The following is a 12864-nucleotide window of genomic DNA, read 5'->3' as shown; positions in this document are numbered from 1 at the left end:
AATATGTAAAAACTATCCTAGAAAACAATCAATATTCCTTGTGAAATATATTTCCAAGACAATATTTGTTGTAAATGAACGCAGCATACCCCATTTCACTGAGCCGTTAAAAAAAGATATCTGCAAATTTCCGCAGATGTCACTTAAAATTTTGAAATCATTTATCGAGACCACATACTGGACAATCGCACATTATTTGAATGGCATTATTTATCATATGGAATAACAGTAGTCGCATCTGTCGAGTAATAACAGATTCTGTAGATGTATGAATTAACAAATAGCTGTAATCATTGCTGTTATGTACAGCCGAATTAATCCTAGAGGCATGAAGGTTATTGTCCGCATTCTCAAGGTTATTTAAGTTCACTGATTATACGATTACAGGAAACTTTAATACCATTATTATGTCTCTGTTGAATAGTAAAAACTTATTTTAAATAACGATTTAGAAAAAAAATCGGACTGTATAGTTCTCTTTTTGATCTTGCTTTTTCGTGTACTATAGAGGTTTTTTTTGTTTTTGTTTTTTACATTTTTTTATAAAAATGCTCTTTTAAATACTTCACTTTTAAGTTTTGCTGAACAATATTCTTATTTTTTTTTAAAAATCTGGTTATCCTCTTAACCTAAAGTAAAGTTTAGTGAAAATGGCACAGCGATTCTCGAGTTGAAAAAGAAAAGACTACACCAAGGATGACATTTCTATGTAAGCAAATCTAAGCTTTAGTTTTTTTAAATGCTCAAAGTTGAAGCCTAACCGTGAGTAAATACTTTTATCAATGTTATATCTATAAGGTTCATTTCTAAATAAATGAAATTAGCCTATTTACAATGATTTTATTGCTAGTAATTACTGATGACATTAAGTATATATTGCAGATCATCGAGAATTATCCCTCCAGTTAAAGTCATACTGCCCTCAGTTTTGTATTGCATAAAGTGCAATCAGTGACGATTGAAGAGGACTGAAAAAAGGTTTTTTACTTTGGGAATTTTAAGTCAATGCTTACACAACTGTTAAGATTGTTGGAAATCATATTACTGTTTAATTCTATATTTAGGCTGGCTAACAGGTAAAACCATGACTTATCTGTGTATTGTTTGATTTTAGATGGATTATAGACCAGTTTTAGCGTGTGTTCTACTAGCCTTCCTCGGTTCCACGGTTTCCGGGGAGAGCTCGGTTATCTGCTCTTCGCTGTATAGACCCGTATGTGGCGAGAACGGCCAATCATATGACAACGCATGCTTGGCTGGATCTGTGTAAGTTAAAAATTCATATCGACCATCCTATAAAAAGATCTCTAATTCTTGTTTATCACATTCGCAAGAATTGTATCAAGTATTTATTTTTTTTTTTAAAAATTGGACAATTATCATAACAGAACAAGAAATATTCAGAATACATGTTTTAATTATCATTTGCTCTTAGTTTTATCATGTAGTTTTCATTATGTTAAGTTTGCATTTAAATCCACCCAAATAGATTCAAAATTTGTAACATGAGAGTTATACAGAAAGTAAGTTCATAAATACTGATTTTGTATGAGACCATATAAACCGAGGTCCCGTGTCGCAGTAGGTGCTGGTACGAAAAAGATCCCTCACTGCTGAATGGCCCTACGTGCCGAGTATAGGACAAAATTTGAAGCCTCCACTGGTAAATGGTGGCGTCTCGATCTATATGAGTAAAAAGAATTCTCGAGAGAGACGTGAAACAACAACAACAAACAAACAAACAAAACTGATTTTGTAGAATTAACGGTTAAATTTTATCCCCCTTTTCCATTCTCTTTGGTTAAAAAAGTTTTAACAAAGACTTTTTTTGTTATTCTCCCACTTATTGTATACTCCCACTAATTGTATTTCAGATCTTTTTTTTCTCAAATGCCAATAATCGTTTAGAGTACGTTTCATTGGCATTTATTTTCAAATCAATTTGACTACAGAGAAAATTAACATGGGTAAAACAATGACGTTTGAATACTTTTTTCTGTTCAGAGGTGTTCAAATTGCACACCAAGGAATGTGCAACTGCCCATGTCCAAAAGATTTAAGACCAGTTTGTGGTTATAACGGTGTAACTTACCACAACGCCTGTCTGGCAAAATGCGAGTAAGTTTTGAAATTTAAAGAAAATGTTTGTTTTTTTGTAATCCCATTTAATGACATTCTCACTTTTCCATTTTCTTATAAAATAAAATTTAAATAACAATGCATTAGAATCTAAAGAAAAGTTTTTTTTTCTATTTTAGTCTCGTCAGTTTTACTCCAGGAGAATGTTGTAAGCAAATATGTAGATTTTTTTCTTTGTAAGATAGTCAAGTTCGTAATATATTAAAGACCTAAACATGTACTCCACCACGTAATTTCTATATGGTCATGTATAAATTTCATAAATCATTACTAAATTAGGAAAACTATAATTTAAAATGTACAAGAAACTTCACTATTCATTTAAAAATTGTTTTATTAGAGATAATAAAAATTAATATATATTTTGTTTATTTTCCAGAATTTCAATGAATTTGACAGCAGTTTACATGTACTACGGTGCCTTAGATACTTCTTTTCTGATATCTCTATTCAAGTTTCCAAGCAAAATTGTACAAACTCAAGAATAAATTCAAAAAATATGTTCTACATGTTCTTGTGTTTTTAATCTGCTATTTAATGAGATAAGAAGGGTTATCCTTGGTTGGTTGACGTAGAAAATTCACATCTACCCTCGTAATCATTTTATTCATTTTACAGGACGTGAATCTGAAGGGCTAAAGCATGCATTAACATTTGGAACGATGCAAAATCAACACAGGGCAAAAATGATGTCATTCTATAATCAAACGTTGTGTAGATAACAAAAGGTAAATAGTAGCACAGCTGCCATAGTATGAATTTAAATCTTGCGTACATTTTCTTGAATTAAGACGAATCTAGAAACAGCTTTTGTCACTCACTGATTCATATACAGTAACTTAAAGTATGTGTTGGGGTATGTCTTTCTGGTCCTTAATTAGTAATAAAATAGCTGATGATCCTCACACACGTGGGATTTTGTGACCTTGATTCGAGTTCAATCAATATTCTTGTATTGATGAAAACGGTGAGGATCTTGAAAGATAAAGCTGAAGATGATTGATCTTTTAAAAAGCAGCAAGTAGTACGACACTATGAAAAACTTGAGTCACGAACCACCTGAAATTCCAGAGGTAGGATCAAGTGCCAAGGAGCATTATTATACCTCTACTGTAATTAGTCTATATTAAATTAGTACCATAAAACTGTCTATTTCCCCGAGAAGAGACTATTGCCCTCATCTAAAGATTACTCCCTGGAAAATCAGAGCTACTCCCTGGGACTACTCCCTCGGGGAACCATAAATTTGCTATTTCCTTCGTACCCATTCCATAACTGTATACTATCATATAGTTGATATATAGAATATCACACTGCCCTTCGGGCTTGGGCCGATACCAACCGCTCGGGCTGATACCAGGGCCGAGATCAAAACAGTGGTGTGATGTTGTTTATATCATATATCTAAAACCAAAGAAACGAACAAGTTTATATAAATTTGTCGTAAGAAAATTAGAGTTATCTTTCTTTATTTCGATGTATGTTCGTGAAGATGTTGCTTGACGGTAATTGAATAATCATATAGAGTAAGATTTGCCTGGTGTGGTCATTAAAATGAATAGTCCTGGTGATTTGAAATATTTCTTTTTGAAGCACATTAGATAAAAAAGATTTAAAAGGTCCCAAACTTAAAAATATTCTACTTTCACTTTGGATCGAACCGGGGTGACAACTTCTTCAACGAATCGTTACAATTTGTAAGTCTGAGATTTATAGTAGCTATCTGTTTTGTTTACGATATATATAAATGATACATTTAAATGAAAACTTGGTATTGTCTTACTGTCAAAGCAAATAAACGTCCACTTTTTTCAAAACATGATTTAGAAGTAAACAAGAGTTACCTCTCTTACGTCACAAGTGCTATCATTTGGCGCACTTTTTAAAAACAATTTTCTCTAGTCTCGTTTTCCCCAGACTCTCGCTCTCGAGACTTTGCCCGAGCGAGAGTCTGGTCTGATTCCTATTTAATTTTTGTAACCAGTAGAGGTAGCTAAACCGGCTAACAAGATGGCGATTCCAATGAAAATACATATGAGAATTTACTTTTTAAACAAAGATATGTGCGTTTTTTGTTCCTTGTAAAGCAGACAGAGGTATTTTATTATAAAACCAGGTAAAAGTAAAGGCGCAGCCTCTGACTTTTTAAAGAATACAGATCTTAGATTCGAAGAGAATGTGTCAGCCAATGAAAATCCATACCGATTTCTCGGTAAGCCTCGATTTGAAATTACAAAAATTAAATAGGAATCAGACCAGACTCTCGCTCGGCCCAAGTCTCGAGAGCGAGAGTCTGGGGTAAACGAGACTAAATTTTCTCAAAATTCTAGTATAAATAAATAACGTTTAATGATTCAGGTTAAATTTTTCGATATTCTAGTATAATGTTTCTCTTTAATACTTAAATATGAATTTTAATCTTAATTCACACAAATTCAACAGAAATAATGATTTGAGGACGAGACAGCTCCTTGACGACGGGCCGAGACAGAGATATCTCAGCCGCAAGGGCGGGACAGCCCTACATCCCAGGCGCTGTCTCGCCCAGTCCAAAACGCCTGTATCATGGCTGATACATATAAAATACATGGTTACTGTCTTGAAATATAAGCGATATTTGGGCGAGGGTAAGAAAACGTGATAGAGGGCGAGGCTTGCCGAGCCCTTTTGCGTTTTCGACCCGAGCCCAAATATCGCTTATATTTCAAGACAGTTATCATGTATTTTGTTTATCCTGCAATATATTTACGTTTGAACGTCCAAAACTAGCTATTTTCGACAGATTTAGACGCGTCTCTGCTGTTGAAACTATGACGCCATGGCGTAAACATTGCAATATACGTGACGTCACAATGCTTTTAGAACGTCGGAATACATGCAAGGCTTTATTAGGGCAGTGACCGGATAAAGCTTTGGTTTATTAGGTTACCTTTATTATGTCAATGCGAGGGGTAGTTGCAGGATAAACTACTAGGTATATGATATATTCTTGTATATATATTCATGTGATTATACGAGTTTCTTGCAGGTCCAAAATAAGTTTTTAAAAATAATATGTTTTACGGTATGACCGTTGGGGCGAGCGCAGTTGTATTATCAAAACACTTAAAAAATTGATCAGCCACTTTAAACATCAAGCTGCACGAGACAGACGAGCGTCTAGCTTAAAGACGTACAACACACTGGGGGAGATAACTCTTGCGGTTTCAATTGAACGTTTGACGTGACGTCAAATTTAACGTCAAAAATAAAGCGTCAAAACGACGAGTAAAACGATCCCGATGTATATCAAGCATGAAAGAAAATTAGGATATAGGGCTTGGCTGTGATTGTGCGTACCATACTCAATCAATACACTTAAGTATTTTTTTAATTAACCCGATTAAACTCCGTAAAAAGCAAGACATAAAATACCATCCCTTAATGTTTATTTCATTTCATTTCATATACAATAAATTGTATTTTTGATCAAAGCGCAGCATTTTTTTTATTCTGAAAATTTTATTTTACATTGCCGAAATTCTCATTATGTACAATTGGCTATATAACATTCCGATTAATGGTCTTCATTATACAATTTATGATATAAATATTTTTTTTTCGTTAATTAAATAAAACAACAATAAATAAACAAAAAACTTTTTACAATGTAAAATCGATGTTGATCTCAGACCCTTACTGATCAAAGAGGAACAACTCTGAAAATGCAGGAAATGTTTATTTTCCTCCCTTTATTCACGGTTTTCCACAGAATCAGATACATTTACAGCAAGACCTGATATCAAAAATCCGAGAATTGAATAATATAGACCTCATATACACAATGTAAGTATAGAATTGAAAAGAATTGTTTACTAGTACTGAAATTATCTGCATTGATGAATATCCTATTGCAGCGTCAACAATGTCGGTTCGCATTTCCTCGAATCAAAACAAAACGTAGCCTATAAGATTTTTAAATATATCAATGTGCGATTTGATATAAATTGAAATAGATTAAGAGTTTAATGTTTGATATTTTGAAGTTAATGTGGACGAATACGGAATTTTCATTTTAACTTTAGAAGCGACGACATTGAAAGAATGCGTACAATATCATGAGGGGTGTACATCTATGCAAATGTCGATGTATCCCAACAGCCGCATACTGTCTCGTTTGAAATAATGACATGAAAGAAACTACAATTATTCCACTCATATCACAGGAGAGTTGAACATACACCATTTTTAATAAATAAAATTAAAGAAATAAAATTAAAAATCAACATATTCAAGTTCAACAAAACTTGAATTCGTATCCAGGTTTCATGTGATCTGGAATGCATAACGCATACATATATGGACGAAACACTAAAATCCTTCAGTAATTTTTTCCTGATACATATAAAAAGAGTAGTCAATATTTATTCTGCATTCATGAATTTAAAAACTAATGCATACCTCCGGGATTCAAATGACGAAATACTAGTATATTTGCACTGTAAACGACGTTTCGTCAAACGCTAATGGTCTGCGACGCGAAAAAGAAAGGGGTGGGGGTGATAGGGGTATTCAAAAATTGCCTAAAAATCTACATTTAAATACGCTTTACGTATGAAAACTTTTAAATTTGTAAGTTACTATATTTTTGAAGCAAAAGCAATATTCCAATTCAATTTTTTTATTGTGTATTTGTAGATTCATATAACAAAGTGATCGACCCGCGTCTGAAAGACGCGCGGGAACGTGATTTATTGAGAAGGGGGGAGGGGGTAATTTTCCGCTATTAAATCAAAACTGGTCGTACATAAATTATACAAAAAATTATGAAGATTATTTTTACTACCAGCTACTTAAAGAAAGTTTTTTACCAAAATTAAACGACAGGTTTTTTCACAAAAAAAATTTGAATTTGAAAAATACACAATTTTCAAGGATCAGATAATTCATAGTTTTTCAGTTTAAGGTCTTTAAAAATTGTTTTGATGATATGTATATCAAAAAGATGACTATGTTTTTGTGTTAAATGGCTAAAAGAATAAGTCAATGAAATTTGACATTTATATCTAACCTGGCTTTTTTGAAAATCAATGTTTAAGTAGTTCATTGATTAAAAATTTTCTCTCCTTGTAAACAACTAAAGGGGGGTAACTTTTGGAAGTTCCTGTCCAAAAACCACTCGAACGATTTTGGCCAAATTGTGCATACATGCAGTAGATATAGTCATGTACTAAATATACAAAAATAACGAAAATTAAACGACAGGAATTTTTTGGGGTAGGTGTGTTGTACATCCTTAAACTATAGAATTAGTGCGATTTTGGTCGAAAAACATTGCAGAGTTATTTTTTGTTTCTTTGAATGATTTCTACAAACTAAAAGCCTTAATACTTTACGTTATGATTTATTTATTTGCGCAAAACAAATTGGGTAGTGCAGGAATTCTGGGAATATTTCAATCCGAATTTCCTCTGTTCTTACACGTTAGTCTATTGAGCTCGGTTTGCGAGCGTCGCTTCGCGACGCTCGCTGCGCTCGCTATTAATAATATTTTGCCGATTGCAAAGTAAAAAAGAAATCTGAAAACGAAGTTTTAAAACTAAAATAACTTTTTGCCGATGTAAAATAGGGATCGAAAAACGAAGTTTTAAATACTATTATTAATTTTTGGCCTAAGTAAGATAGGGATCGAAAAACTTCGAGGGGAGGTAAATTCAAAATTTACAACATGATAACTTTTGCCGAGTATCAAACTCAGAAGTTATCATGTTATAAATTTTGAATTTACTACGGGGAGGTAAAGGCAAAATTTACAACATGATACGTGTATATATATTTTACGTAAATTATTATAAACTAACGTTTGAGGCTGTATTTTTGCTACCTAGCCAGCTGGCTCTGGTCACTGAATTATTTTTGCGATATATTTTTAAATTATTTAAATAAAAGAAATGTCTTTCATTTTCTATCATATCCCTGAAATAAAAAAAATCATTTTAAAATATATACATTTGTGGTATCTCTCTATTATATAAACATACAGAGAACAAATATCTTCAATTCTGTATGAAGTTTGTCAGAGGTCAGAGGTCAATACATGACCTAATCACACGGCGCAATGATCTTTACCGGTACAAAATGACTTGCTTTACTTGTTTTTCATGTACAGAAATGAACAAAATAAGCAAGTAAAATAATTATTATTTTATTTACGATGTAAACGAGTATTTTATACATTTTTGGCTACATGTATCGATTTAACCTGCGTACATAGGGAATATACACATGAAAACTAGCGTTTGTTTACAACGTTTATGACACTTTTGTCAGCTGCACAGTCTCTAGCGTTTATCCTAATTTTTTGGGTAGACCTTTAGTTAAAATTCCATGAAAAACTATAATATTTTCATTAAATTCTACTAACGATAAATGTGTAAATCTGTTGGAAAATATCAAAGCATTGCAATCACGCCACAAACGCTGACAAACACTTCGGAGTTGTCGTAACAATAAGCTGTCGCCAGTGTCTCCGTGTTTTCATAATAAATATGCCTTTATTCATTGAAATCGCAGATTGAATGTTTTTGATCAAATCCAATTGATTGCAAATTAACTAGCTCGATCAAGTGTTTCCATCCATCGGATCCATCCATCCCTTTCTGGCGACCGAAATTCCTCCAACTTTTTATCATCGATCTTCGAATCGGACGTGTCTCTTGTGTCTTTTCAGCATTGATTATCAGTTTTCACGAATAAAATATTCCCAGACAACAATCTGTTCACTAGTACCGATCAGAAGTAGCCTTTCACAAAATATTCCCTTAGAAATAAAATCCTTAGCCTGGTGAATTCGAAGCGTAACCGCTATTCAAGCCGATTTACACCTTGCGTCATTTTTAGCTCTACCGGTCAGAGACCAGAAGAGCTTATGTGATAGTAATGCGTCCGTCGTCCGTCCGTCTGTCTGTCTGTCCGTCCGTAAACAATTTTTCAAAATGCTACTCCTCCTACAGTTTTGGTCTGATTTCAATATAACTTGGCACACAAGTAGACTACACTAAGATACATAATTCTGTATATCGGTTTTTGATTTCGATGAACGGTGTTCCCGTGGTTACTAAAAATAGAAATTTCTGTGAAATTCTTTCAAAATGCTACTCCTCCTACAGTTTTAGTCTGATTTCAATATAACTTGGCACACAAGTAAACTACACTAAGATACATAATTCTGTTTATTGGTTTTTGATTTCAATGAACGGTGTTGCCATGGTTGCTAAAAATAGAAATTTCTGTGAAATTCTTTCAAAATGCTACTCCTCCTACAGTTTTAGTCTGATTTCAATATAACTTGGCACACAAGTAGACTACAATAAGATAAATAATTCTATGTATCAGTTTTTGATTTCGATGAACGGTGTTGCCGTGGTTACTAAAAAATAGAAATTTCTGTGAAATTCTTTCAAAATGCTACTCCTTCTACAGTTTTAGTCTGATTTCAGTATAACTTGGCACACAAGAAGACTACGCTAAGATACATAATTCTATGTATCGGTTTTTGATTTCGATGAACGGTGTTGCCGTGGTTACTAAAAATAGAAATTTCTGTGAAATTCTTTCAAAATGCTACTCCTCCTACAGTTTTAGTCTGATTTCAATATAACTTGGCACACAAGTAGACTACACTAAGATACACAATTCTGTATATCGGTTTTTGATTTCGATGAATGGTGTTGCCGTGGTTACTAAAAATAGAAATATCTGTGAAATTTTTTCAAAATGCTACTCCTTCTACAGTTTTGGTCTGATTTCAATATAACTTGGCACACAAGTAGACTACAATAAGATACATAATTCTGTGTATCAGTTTTTGATTTCAATGAACGGTGTTGCCGTGGTTACTAAAAATTTCTGTGAAATTCTTTCAAAATGCTACTCCAAATACAATTTTAGTCTGATTATAATATAAATGTGGTATGCAAGTAGACTGCACTAAGAGCATAAAGAGACTTAATTAAGGATCATTATTCTATTTATTGCTGTTGAAAAGTTTCAATTTCCAACTGCTTAAGTACTTTTCTCTTCCTTTGCTATAAGTACAAACCAGTAGAGCTTCAGTCTCGACAGAGACTTCTGGTTCAAAATCTACGACGGACGGTTAGTGCAATAATTTAATTCGAAAATATTCAATTGTCTGTCTCAAATGTATATATAAGTAATAAATAACAAGTTTATAAACTTCAGTGGGAACTGAAGTGGGTCGGTACGTGATCAAATCTTCTGAGAAGGCCTTCGGCCTTCACAGGATTTGATCATGTGACCGACCCACTTCAATTCCCATTGAAGTTTATAAACTTGTTATTTATTTCTTAAAAATATTTATTAATAATAAAGTTTACCTGGTGTAACTGTAAATACATGTACACGTATAACATACTAATCTCTAAGACTGAAAAGCGAACACAAAATCGTTTCGTTTTAATACCACTTGTCCTCTGATATTATAAAGGACACCATTTTGAAACCAAAGACATCCAACACTGATAAATACTCCTATATATCTTAAAACATATAATTTTATCTTTATAACGGTGTCTTAATATCTAGTTTTGATTACACAAAAACTCTCTTTATTTAGTTCTTACAGTTTTTATATAATGTCACTCTCAAAGCAAAAAAGTCGTCTGCGAGGTGCAGTGGTAAGAGCTTCTGCTAATGAGTCGCGAAGTTAGGAGTTGATCGAACCCCACTGTGGTATGAAGAAGCCGTTCCTTCGGATGAGACTGTATAAACCGAGGCCCCTGTCGCAGTAGGAGCTGGCACGAAAAATATTCATCAGTGCCCAATGGCCCTAAGTGCAGAGCAGAGGACAAAAATTTACAGCTCTCCACCGGCAAGTGGTGGCGTGTGCATATGAGTGAAAAAGTCTCGAGACGTACATGTACATTAAAAAAAAATACACTGTACAATCAATAAATCAAAACATAGTTTAATGATTTATCCAAAGACCCTTGTATGGAATTAAAATATCCGTTTAGAATACATTAAATTTGACTCTACAAAACAATAAACATTTTCACTTGGATCTGGAGTCGTAAAATTGATAGATGAATGGCGAAATAAATGCTGGAAATGGTTTTATCAAATTGATGGTCAAAATTATGTGAACACCAGATGGTGTCCAATATTAAACCTCGTCCAGTTAGAAGTCATTAATAATAAATATTACAGTTCTCATTTATCAACACACAAGTTGTACATGCAGGACCGGTATATAAATATGGACATTCGAGAGTGAAATTACACACATTCGACTTAATTGCTGAATCTCAGTGAGTATTAACTACCTATATTAATTAGTTTTGAAAAAGTTATTGTTTTATTTGATTTAGATGTCATAGTTATGTTGCATTAAGAATTAAAAACTTGAAACTTATTGCATTGAAAGTAAGGTGATTATACTTACATGAATGCTTTCAAGTTCAATTTCTTTGAATCTTTTACGAAATATTTTTAATATCATGTATATAAAACATATACTAAGAATTACTTCTTAGTGGGAAATCAAGGTTAACGCGTTTACGATAACCAGTTACAACTGAAAAGCTTGTGAAATATTTGTATTCTCATAGTGACAGATTTTAACTGTATTTCAGTCATGCAATACGGAATACTAGCAGTTTGCGTTATACTTGGTGTGTTGGCAGTATCTGACTCCAGGAGTCCACCAAGACCTTCAGTTTGTAATATGGACTACCGACCTGTATGTGGCAAAGACAATAAAACATACAGCAATGCCTGCAGAGCCCGAGCAGCGTAATGGTTTTTTTTAGTTAAGCAATTGCCATTTACACGCTTTCCTGTCATGTCCAGTTTATTTTTCTCTGATTTATAAAACTAACTATGGTTTTAAATGTTTTTTAGAGGTGTTCCTATTGCTAGCCAAGGAAAATGTAAAGTTTGTCCATGTCAAAAAATAATGAAACCAGTTTGCGGAGTGAACGAAGTCACTTATGATAATGAATGCCTTGCCAATTGCGCGTATGTATAAGGCTTAGATGAACTTACTAACTGCTGATAGCAACTTTAGCTTTTTACTTCTCTTTGAATGACGTATATGTATTTGATATAATTATATGCATTTTAATTTTACAGAGGTGTTACCTTTTTCCCAGGACCATGCAGTACGTATTATAATATTTTTATGCTTCACTCAATATGACAGAGTTCAATAATATACTTCGTAATTGCTTTTGCGGCTGAAAATCGTTAATAAAAAATCTTGTATTTTGTGTTTCAGAGAGAAGCTAAGCATAGAGAACATGCAACTGAGTGGTGCTGATATTTAACCTTTCAGCAGTCATTTATTGAAATCTTGGAAAAAAGGAAATTATAAAATATCAGCCAATTAAAGGAATAAAAGGAATGCATGATTGTCTATTCTGCCTTTCAATTTTAATGAGGATGGCAAAGGGAGAAAGTGGCGTAAAATAGCTTATGCAAAGAAGAAGTAAGAATCAGTCATGGTCACGTCTGAGTTTAAACAATTATTAATCATCCTAGGCAACCTACTGACAAATAAGTTGATTATGTAAGGTTTTCAACAATATCGGTTAAAGTCAGTACTTCGCTTATTCTACTGTCGCTTTAAATTGAGAATTGTCTGCAAATACTACTTTTCATCCATTCCATAAAACTATATGCTTATATAATTCAATTTATGAAAATTGTTTATAGTGCTAGGCTCTC

General features: G+C 33.1%; 2 protein-coding genes across 2 annotated transcripts; both read left to right on the top strand.

The window, feature by feature from the left end:
• Window positions 1-659: 659 nt before the first annotated feature.
• On the top strand, window positions 660-2641 carry LOC134261869 (serine protease inhibitor dipetalogastin-like). The gene is made up of 4 exons (XM_062744266.1): window positions 660-1266; window positions 2005-2118; window positions 2259-2287; window positions 2519-2641. Coding segments are annotated over exons 1-4 (297 nt in total). The 5' UTR covers window positions 660-1114; the 3' UTR covers window positions 2521-2641.
• Window positions 2642-11361: 8720 nt separating this feature from the next.
• On the top strand, window positions 11362-12533 carry LOC134261868 (serine protease inhibitor dipetalogastin-like). The gene is made up of 5 exons (XM_062744265.1): window positions 11362-11447; window positions 11772-11931; window positions 12040-12156; window positions 12271-12299; window positions 12416-12533. The coding sequence occupies exons 2-5, from the start codon at window positions 11774-11776 to the stop codon at window positions 12424-12426; spliced, it is 315 nt and encodes a 104-aa protein (XP_062600249.1). The 5' UTR covers window positions 11362-11447; window positions 11772-11773; the 3' UTR covers window positions 12427-12533.
• The last annotated feature ends 331 nt before the right edge of the window (window positions 12534-12864 follow it).

The sequence above is a fragment of the Saccostrea cucullata genome, unplaced genomic scaffold (genome assembly GCF_032062105.1).
Source record: "Saccostrea cucullata isolate Sc308-1 unplaced genomic scaffold, CSIRO_AGI_Scuc_v1 ctg12304, whole genome shotgun sequence".
NCBI classification, from domain to species: Eukaryota; Metazoa; Mollusca; class Bivalvia; order Ostreida; family Ostreidae; genus Saccostrea; species Saccostrea cuccullata.
This window is presented reverse-complemented; position numbering and strand designations above follow the sequence as displayed.